The following is a 10,396-nucleotide window of genomic DNA, read 5'->3' as shown; positions in this document are numbered from 1 at the left end:
TCCGTGTGGACTGGTTAGTACCCAAAACATTCTCCATTCAGGCTGCAAAGGCATCGATTTCCTCCTTAGATAATGTCAAGGCAGATAAAAAACTGGGAAAACCTGCATACTTTCTTTATGAAACACCATTTTCCACCACCATGCTAGTGGCTAATAGTACTCCTGATGTTGCGCCCCGACTCGCATTCCTAGGTATTAGCCACTTTAGCATTGTGATGGAAAATTGTGTTTTATAATGTCTGCATATTTCCTCCTTTTTTTTCACCTTCTCTCCAATAAATCTAGTCAAGGAAGAAATCGATGCCTTTGCAGCTTGAATGGAGAATGTTTAGGTTCAAACCGTTCCACGGGGTATAGGAGTGTATTGCCAGCTGCATACAATGCGTTTGGATGGTAAGACTGAAACGACTCAATATCACCATCTGCCGGCCTTTGGGCTAGATAGGCAGCAGAGCTCTACTCTGGCTCCGGCTCACAGGCATGAGCGTACATACAGTACTGACTGTAGGTAAGGTGGGCAGGAGGATAGGCAGCTATATGGCCAAGAACACTAAAAAGTCAGTGAACAGCACAGGATACAATAGAAAATAAATCAAACAAATAATAATCATTTATTCAACTTCTCTAGCGCTGTTCATTACAAATATTATCTCAAAGCACTCGAAAAAGCAAAACAAACACGAATCAAATAATACAGATATATGATAGAGTAGGTCTGGAGTACGATTTTGAGCCCGAGTTTAATGTTTTGGGTGTTTCAAGCCTGCAACAGATGGAGCGACAGTTAAGTTGGAACCAGAGGTAGGAGTTCAACAGGGGAGATGAGCATGTCCTCTGCAGGCAGGCAGCACAGTTCACTCTTCATTGAAGGCATCTCACAGGCACCTCGCCACCCGGCCATTTGACTGTGACTTCTCCGTAGCAATTGACTCTCTGGTTTTGTAGAACAGGATAAGGATGACAGGCAACTCGTAACTTCAGAGGAAATCTCCTGAGCAATGAAATCGTCACTGTCAGCTTGTCAGGCATGCATGGTAGTCCTCTTCATTGGGTCGGGAGACCGTAGAAACAACCAAAAATTGTCTGGTGTACTGAAATCAAAATTAATTATGTAACTAGCCTGGTACTGCAAGGACTAAGAAGGAATAAGGATATACTTTTTTTGTAGCAGGTATTGCATTTTTTTTTGTTGCTATATCTGTTCCTCTTTTACATTTCCCCTAATGTAAATGTAAATGTGCTGTGTTGAGGAGGAGTGAAACACCAAGGTGGCACCAGGCACCTTGCCCCAGACAAAACAAGTGTGCTGGGTAAACAAACAATCAGCCATCCAGCTGTCTACAGTCTAGACCTGTCACCTGGCCCATAAATAACTGGACAGCTGAAGACTACTCTTACCTATCCAGAGACAAGGCCAACCTCGACTCAGGGGTAGACATAACATAGTAAATCCAACACTCACCAACACTCACAGTATGATAGGTATGGTATGTATTAATTTGTGCATGTCCATCATCCATTTCACATGATATGTATTACAATTTGTATGATGTTATGAATTGAAATTCATACAAATTGTTACAATTTGCAAAACGTATGATATGTTACGAATTCTAAATTGTTGTCGCTAATGTTAGCTAGGTGGCTAATGCTAACATTAGCTATGCTAGGGGTTAGGAGTTAAGGTTAGGGTTAAGAATTAGATTCAGGGTTTAAGGTTTAGGGGAAGGGTTAGCTAACATACTAAGCTATGCAAAGTAGCTCAAAAGTAGTAAGTAGTTGCTAGTTTACTAATTAGCTAAAATGCTAACGTTGTCCGTGATGAGATTCAAACATACAACTTTTGGGTTGCAAGTTATATGCCCAACCAAGCACCCTACTTTCGTTTTTGCCTTATTAAGTACCCTTCTGTCTTGTGTAACCATCCCAAACATAACATATACTAATGTGAGTGTAATGGATTTACGTTTACTATGTTAAGTCTAGTCTATGAGACCAGGCTGACAAGACTGTTTCTGATGAAGTCAGAGGTCTAGGTCATGTATGGCACTAAATTAAATCTGCATACATGGTCTACTTACTAAGGAAAAGTGCAAATGTAGAAGGTTTTGCTTTCCAAGCAAGACACACGTTCCAAAGAAATGTATCTTCTTCTTTACACCATTCATGTGTGTTACATTGGTTTCCTCCTTCAATATCAGCTGAGGCGAAAGAAGGAGGTGTGTTTCTCTGAGTCCCGAGCAAAGAATTCCCTCACTCACTCCATGATATCTTGTATATTAGAAACGTCGGCGTACAAGGCGGTCACCATACATTCATTTCACCGTGCTCGTATGAGTGTGTAAGAGATTGTACTTCTCCCCACAGACATTTACCTGGAGTCGGTTCTTTCGCGCGGAAAAGTAACACTCCGATGGAGCTCTGTGGGTCGAAGTTTCTTATATGTAAAGAACTCCTGAAGGAAGATAACGGAACGACATTGAGAAAGGAGGAAGACACGTTATTGATCTCTTATTACCGGTGCTTTTTTGGTTCCCTTTCGAAGTTTTAAGGACCAGCTGCAATGGAAATGATTTGCGTATGTCTCCTGCCACTCTGGACCGTTGTAAAAACTCTCAAGAAAGAATGAAGTAACCGCTATGGAGCCGGACAATGCCCTGTACTCCAAACTCAAAACAGCTGGAGTTGGGGGGTGAGTACAAATTATCCAAACAAAACAGCTCTCCCCTTCATCTCATATCTATCAGATTGATCAAGATTGAACTAACTTCTGAACATCTGTGCAGCTGTTTTAACTCCAATGCGTTTCCATACATTCCAGAAGAAATGCACGTGCACTTTCTTGAGAGCACACAATAATACAAAGTGGGAATCATGGCTGTGTCAATGAATGAATGATCCCTATTTTGTGATCCCAATGTGTGGGCTAGTCTTTTTCCTTACTATTTTCATTTTGGATTTCTCAGCTATGACATAAACACGTTATTTGTCTGAACTAAAAACCTATATTTTAGAGTAGGGGTTCCCAAACATGTTTACTGAAGCCCCCTTCCAGCATTGGGGATCTATATTTTTGTGGGCACAAGCACTGTTCATGACACGAACTGTTCACACCCCTCTTGTTGGCAGAGAGAACATTTTGCAGGTTTAAAAAGTATTTCCTTTAATTCTACATATTTCGTCATGGGGTGCCGAGAACATTTAGCCTTTTTAAAGCAATTTTATGTAGCAGTTCTATACATTTTGTCATGTCTAATGTGTATTCATGTGATATTTGAGTGACTCAAATATTACAACAAAATCTAGCTGACATGGGCTAGTTGATCTGGACATTTCTGACAGGTTATAAATAGCTCTATAAGGCAGGGTTTCCCCAACTCGATCCTGGGGCTGATTCAAATAACCAACTCACCATCAAACTCGATCCTGGGGCTGATTCAAATAACCAACTCACCATCAAACTCGATCCCGGGGCTGATTCAAATAACCAACTTACCATCCAACTTGATTTTGGGGGCCCAGAACCGAGTTTGGGAAACCCTGCTCTAAGGTATGCACTGACGGACATGACAAGAGGAAAACTGGTGATGCACTACCCAATTTTGAAAATGCATCCTACTATTACAACTTTCAAGAGTCCGTTGAAAGCCGGAGTTCCTTAAAAAAAATACTGTTGAAGAAAAAGCCCTTTTAATAAAGCCATAATTAACATTTGTCATGTGTCCTAGGCTACTGTTGAGGAGAGGCATTTTTGGGAGGGTCCGAAAAAGCAGGGTCCGAAAAAAATAGGATTTTTAAAAACTAATTTCATGCAATTCTACATTAGCTGAATCTTATTTAATACCACACAAATAACCGAAATGAGTGGCTACTCTGACGCTGACAAACTGAGATCAATCTTGAATTCAACAAACAATAGCCCAGGCCAATGAAGCGACAAAGAGATTGTACAATATTAGGAGTTAATGTACAGTAGGCTTCTACTCACTGTGATGACCGATGCACACGTCTTGGCAATAGCCTATCTCAAGATGAGCTACTTTGAAAAACAGTGCTGCTGTTTGCAAAAAATTGTGTTGCTGATTTAAAAAATATATTTCTATTGGTTCACACGTCTTCTATTTTCAGCAGTAGGCATTTCCAAACGGTATGTTTTTTTCCCCAGAGGTTAAGATTTAGGTGTGTTAGGTGGCGTGTTAGGTGTGTTTTGACATTTGCAAAAGGCCAACAGACAGCCACAACCAACCATAGAAATATAATCCATAGATGGCAGTTCCTATTCAAGTCAGGCAGCTGTTGCTAGTATACCCATGAGTTTAATCGTCAAATTGCCAGGATAAGAGGATCCAAAACCCTCCTATGGAATGATTATATGTCTATGGCCACAACCGAACAAGTTGTATATTTGGCAAGCATGCTGGCCAATTTGCGGCCTTCCCGACTGTAGGCAACCAGTACCTGCCAGAATGAAAGGAAAGTGGTGCATTTTCCTGGCATGGTTTAGGTCCACTTGTAGAATCTATGCCAACTCGCATTGAAGCTGTTCTGGCAGCTGGTGGTGGCCAAACACACTTTAAAATCTCATTTATGCTTGATCCGAAAATGTGGTTGGAGGGTCCATATGGAGGGTGTGACGCAATTGCGGAGCCTCCTGAGGCATGCAGAGGCCAAATTGAGCTCCATACAGCATCGCCGTGTGCCTCCCAAATGTTGTAACAATGCGGAGGGCTTCGAATAGCTCTGCATTGACATGATTGGTTGATGGTAGGTGGGGGAGGGAGGTCCTGTATAAACACAAACTCACTTCCTTCACAGCAGCTCTGCGCTGCTCCGGGAAGCGCAAGAAGTATGAATGGCCTGACTTCTGCAGAGGCCGTATCAGCGTAAACGCTGCACGGCCACTGCTGACGTCAGATTGACCGTGCAGCGCCTTTCAGACACTATGTTGGTGTTTCCTTCATTTTGGCAGTTACATTTCTGTGCTGGTGATAAAATGTAATCCACAGTAATTTTTCTGAAACTATTGATCCTCTGTGGCTAAATTATGCTCTTTGGTATAATTTGAACATTGAGAACGGGCTCCTGTGGTTGTATATAAAAAAAAATAATAATAATAATGTGATTTATTTGATTTTATGTTTTGCCTCATGGGCCCCCTGTGTACTTGTGCCTGCCCCTGACTCAGACAATTGCCCAGTCACATTGATTTATTATGCAGTTTATTTAAAACCTTTTATCCACAGTTACCCACATGTGCCCCTACCTCCTCTCCTCCCGCATCTGATGATTAGCAGAGCAGCAGCAGGCTGTACAATCATTGAGAGCGGGCTCCTGAAACATCTTGTGGGTTTTTTCTACCTCTTGGGCCCAGGGGCTTCAGGCCCTGGAAGGCCCTGCATTAAACCGGCCCTGCTTGCAGAAACATTGTTAGAGAAAAGTGTTCTGGATTCCAGTAGAGCTGGTGGCTATATACTATCAATAATTATTACAGTTATTAATGATAGCGATAACACATTTTGGATTTCAGACGGTGCATTGCAATGTCTAAGTAAGATACAACTTCCAATTAAAACATTTACTTTTGAAAGTATAAGCATTCCCCTTTTATAAACTCTGCCAATGGACTTGAAGTTGCACTCTGCTGTTTATGCAGTTGTGCACTGCTGCCAAATGAACGCTGTGGGAGTGAGTTGCTGGGATGGTTTAGAGCAGGGATGGGAAACTTTGATGGCGATGGGGGCCACAAAAAATCTGAACTCATCATAATGGGCCGAAGTTGCTCGTGAGGTCTGCGTACCCATAAACACACACATTGTGAGTAAAAGTGGCACCCCTCAAGCAGAGAGACATTTTTTTCGGTTTTATAGGGGGTTTTTGTATGTTTTTGTTGTTGTTTTGAATTTTACCCCTTTTTCTCCCAAATTTCGTGGGATCCAATTGTTTAAGTATCTACTATCTTGACTCATCGTTACAACTCCCGTACGGGCTCGGGAGAGATGCACTGCTTCTTAAAACACAGCACGCATCCAACCCGGAAGCCAGCCGCACCAATGTGTCAGAGGAAACACCTGGCAACCTTGGTTAGCACGCACTGCACCCAGCCCGCCACAGGAGTCACTGGTGCGCGATGAGACAAGGACATCCCTACCGGCCAAGCCCTCCCTAACCCGGACGACGCTAGGCCAATTGTGCATCGCCCCACGGACGACAGAGGCACAGCTGATGGCACAGCTGGCACTGCACTACAGCGCCCTTAACCACTGCGCCACCTGGGAAGCCCCGTTTTAGAGTTATTTTTTAAGTTTGCTGCAATTCTTCACATTTTGCCATGGGGCAGAGAGGAAGATCAGCTGTTTTCCAACTAATTTCCTGCAATTCTACACATTTTGCCATGAGATGGAGAGAAAGTTTTGCAGTTTTTAATATGATATCTGAGTGAAACTGACTATCAAAATCGATGTGGGCACCCCGACCGGTAATTCGACCATGATAAGAAGTTTAGATAGCTGGCCGTTAAACTAATTTAGCAATTACATTTTATTTTGCTGACATTGGCTAAGTGACTGACAAAACAAGAGAAAATCTGCTGATGCACAATCACATTTCTAAATTGCACCTTGTGCATTATACTATTGTAACTCGCAACAGTAAATTGAGACTAGGGCTGTGCGGTGACCGTCTTACCGCCACACCGGCGGTCACGAGTCATGAAGGCAGTCAAAGTCCACATGACCATTTAGTCATGGTAATTAGGCTTCTCCAAGCTCTGATGGTGCTGCTGGTCATTAGTAGCCTACCAAACCTGCTAACTGCCTCATACTCAGCATTCTATTGTCCCTATAATCACTCCGACATCAATGCAAATGTTTTCAAAAACCTAATCAAACACTTTATGAAAGCCCATGAGCTCAGGTTGTGCAACATTTCTACAGGCTATGCAATTGCGGGAGAAAACAGAGTGATGGCCACTAATAAAAATAGGAGGAGCCCATCATCTTTCCATAGGCTAGGCCTACTCTATTTATTTCTAATCTTTCCTAATATTAAGCACATTGCTTATATTTACAACAGAAGTATAGACTACCTGGCTGGCATGAAAATAAACCACGGGGAGATTCGTCCTCCATTCGCTTTTAAGTGACGTATTTTTTCTCGTTGCCCCTGGTTCGATACAGGTGGATGATAATGGTCCATTCTAAATCAAAACAAATGTCACACATATATTATTATGTATAGACAAGATTAAATCAAGATTAGTTTGATTGGTGACAATATTAGCCTATCATTTGAGAATTATATATTATCACTTGTGAATGATGCCCAGCATTAGAAACAATGCAATTTTTTTACGACTTGTTCAATCATAGTTGCACACCTCATGCAGACTAGCCCATAGGCCTATATGTTTCAATGAGGTTTGTATGCAACTAAAGTTGCCAAATAACTTATTAAAATGAAGCACATTAGTCCGCTTTACAAGGGGTGTAGTAACTGTACTGTTATATATAAGCAGAGTGTGGGTTCCAAGTTTGGGGAAGATAATTTGACTATAAAATGCACCGTTATAATACAAACATTACATACATAATTGCATTCGCGGTCACTTTTGATAATGCTGTTTTCCGCTAATGGAACATTCGCGCTTGTAGCCTACTACCATGTGCGCATTGCTGCGCTTATAATTTGAAGAAATAGCCTAATAGTTTATCAACATTTTAAGATAAACGTTCTGATCTGTTGCTTCAGCCACATTGCATAAAAACGTTTTTGGGATGCTAGTGGTTGTATTAATTTGTGATCGCATTCCACAACTGTCTCAGACTATGTTTGGAATATTTATTGATTTTACAGAATATAATAGATCGGCTTTTGTACTATGGGGGATAGTAGATTGACATAGGCTAGTGCTTTTGCTGTTCGCTAGGCCTACGCATCTTGTTGGCTGACGAAAAGTAAATGTGGACAGTTCTTCCAATATCTTCAATATGCACCTCGGAATTGGATAAGGACACGCGCAATTGCGTCCTGGATGTGTCTGTTTTAACTTGTAGTCTGGACCCAATCACGTGACGGAGAGCGGCGTGAGTGAGAGACAATTTGGATTGCGCAGAACACTCAGGGAGAAGCGCACAACGCAGCACTCCGGGTCGCAAAGGCATGTATTTTTTTTAGAGTGCATTACAGCCACAAAGGGGATTCCACCGTGAAATTCGAGGCATTATCAAGTGCTTGTCAAATTGTGAATGAGAGACTTTTTGAGTGTGTACAGGCTGTGCAAAAGAAACTAAGCAGAGCTCATGCCTTTCAAACGACTTATTTCAAGTCATCATTAGAGTCTCATCATGCAGCCTTGACATGTATAAAAATCGAATCATTTAGCCCAACGCTTGTAGAACGACTAAAGTTTCACGAATAACTCTAAATTAAGGATATAGGAGTACCTATTTATTTGTTAACCGCTCAACACAGAATAGCCGCATTTGTGCACTCCCTCAAATCGTTTGGAGAAAATATCTATATTTTATTAAGCTTTTTTTCAATTATATTCTTCATACTATAAAATAATATAACATCATGCCACGGATTTATAAGCAAATCTTATCTGCTAAATTAACGAGTGTAGCCCACTGCCATTTGGCATTGCCACATCGGGACCTAACATAAGGACAACTCAGAATATGCATAGCATACAAACCATTTTAAAAAGTATAATACATCCATGTAATATAGCCTACACCTTCACAATAAATTCATTATTTATTTTAGACCGGTCTAAAGAAGCTCAGTTGGTAGAGCATGGCGCTTGTAACGCCAGGGTAGTGGGTTCGATCCCCGGGACCACCCATACGTAGAATGTATGCACACATGACTGTAAGTCGCTTTGGATAAAAGCGTCTGCTAAATGGCATATATTATTATTATTATTATTATTATTAAAATGTAGTCTATTTCAGAAGAACATAATAGCGTGAATCCAGGAGATGCTAAATGTGTTTATGTTAGTTAACGGTCAATTACTGAAGGACCGACAGTTATTTGCTTGAAGGCTGACGAAATTTCGTGACTGCCACATCCCTAGTTGAGACCCTGACGGAGTTAGTAAAAAAATCACAAAACAATGTATTCTTAAATCTCACTCTGCTGATTGGCTAGTTCAGTGGGTGGGTGGGTGAATACACAATTCATCAATGCATTATAAGCTCAGCAAAAAATAGAAACTCCCCTTTTCAGGACCCTGTCTTTCAAAGATAATTCGTAAAAATCCAAATAACTTCACAGATCTTCATTGTAAAGGGTTTAAATACTGTTTCCCATGCTTGTTTAATGAACCATAAACAATTAATGAACATGCACCTGTGCACTTACAGATGGTAGGCAATTAAGTTCACCGTTATGAAAACTTAGGACACTAAAGAGGCCTTTCTACTGACTCTGAAAAACACAAAAATAAAGATTCCCAGGGTCCCCTGAACACGCCTTAGGCATGTTGCAAGGAGGCATAAGGACTGCAGATGTGGACATGTCCGTACTGTGAGATGCCTAAGACAGCACTACAGGGAGATAGGACGGACAGCTGATTGTCCTCGCAGTGGCAGATCACGTGTAACAATACCTGCATAGGATCGGTACATCCGAACATCACACCTGCGGGCAGGTACAGGATGGCAACAGCAACTGCCCGAGTTACACCGGGAACGCACAATCCCTCCATCAGTGCTCAGACTGTCCACAATAGGCTGAGAGAGGCTGGACTGAGGGCTTGTAGGCCTGTTGTAAACAACGTCGCCTATGGGCACAAACCCACCGTTGCTGGACCAGACAGGACTGGCAAAAGGTGCTCTTCACGGACGAGTTTTGTCTCACCAGGAGTGATGGTCGAATTTGCGTTTATCGGAGGAGGACTGAGCGTTACACCGAGGGCTGTACTCTGGAGCGGGATCGATGTGGAGGTGGAGGGTCCGTCATGGTGTCACAGCATCATCGGACTGAGCTTGTTGTCATTGCAGGCAATCTCAATGCTGTGTGGTCCAGGCGTGATTTCCTGCAAGACAGGAATGTCAGTGTTCTGCCATGGCCAGCGAAGAGCCCAGATCTCAATCCCACTGAGCACATCTGGGACCTGTTGGATCAGAGGGTGAAGGCTAGGGCCATTCCCCCCAGAAATGTCCAGGAACTTGCAGGTGCCTTGGTGGAAGAGTGGGGTAACATCTCACAGCAATAACTGGCAAATCTGGTGCAGTCCATGAGGAGGAGATGCACTGCAGTACCTAATGCAGCTGGTGGCCACACCAGATACTGACTGTTACTTTTGATTTTGACCCCCGCTTTATTCAGGGACACATTAATCCATTTCTGTTAGTCACTTGTCTGTGGAACTTGATCAGTTTATGTCTCA

At 42.3% G+C, this 10,396-nt stretch overlaps 1 protein-coding gene across 1 annotated transcript in view; it reads left to right on the top strand.

Annotated features, from left to right (window-relative positions):
• Nucleotides 1–2,232: 2,232 nt before the first annotated feature.
• Nucleotides 2,233–10,396, top strand: part of col27a1b (collagen, type XXVII, alpha 1b) — a 167,452-nt gene continuing 159,288 nt past the window's right edge. The window contains exon 1 of the mRNA XM_046346768.1: nt 2,233–2,692. Coding sequence (XP_046202724.1) covers nt 2,640–2,692 — 53 coding nt within the window. The 5' untranslated portion in view covers nt 2,233–2,639. The remainder of the gene's footprint in view (nt 2,693–10,396) is intronic.

This window comes from Oncorhynchus gorbuscha, linkage group LG04, assembly GCF_021184085.1.
Source record: "Oncorhynchus gorbuscha isolate QuinsamMale2020 ecotype Even-year linkage group LG04, OgorEven_v1.0, whole genome shotgun sequence".
Classification (NCBI taxonomy): domain Eukaryota; kingdom Metazoa; phylum Chordata; class Actinopteri; order Salmoniformes; family Salmonidae; genus Oncorhynchus; species Oncorhynchus gorbuscha.
Note: the sequence above shows the minus strand (reverse complement) of the source record. Positions and strands in the feature narration are given on the sequence as shown.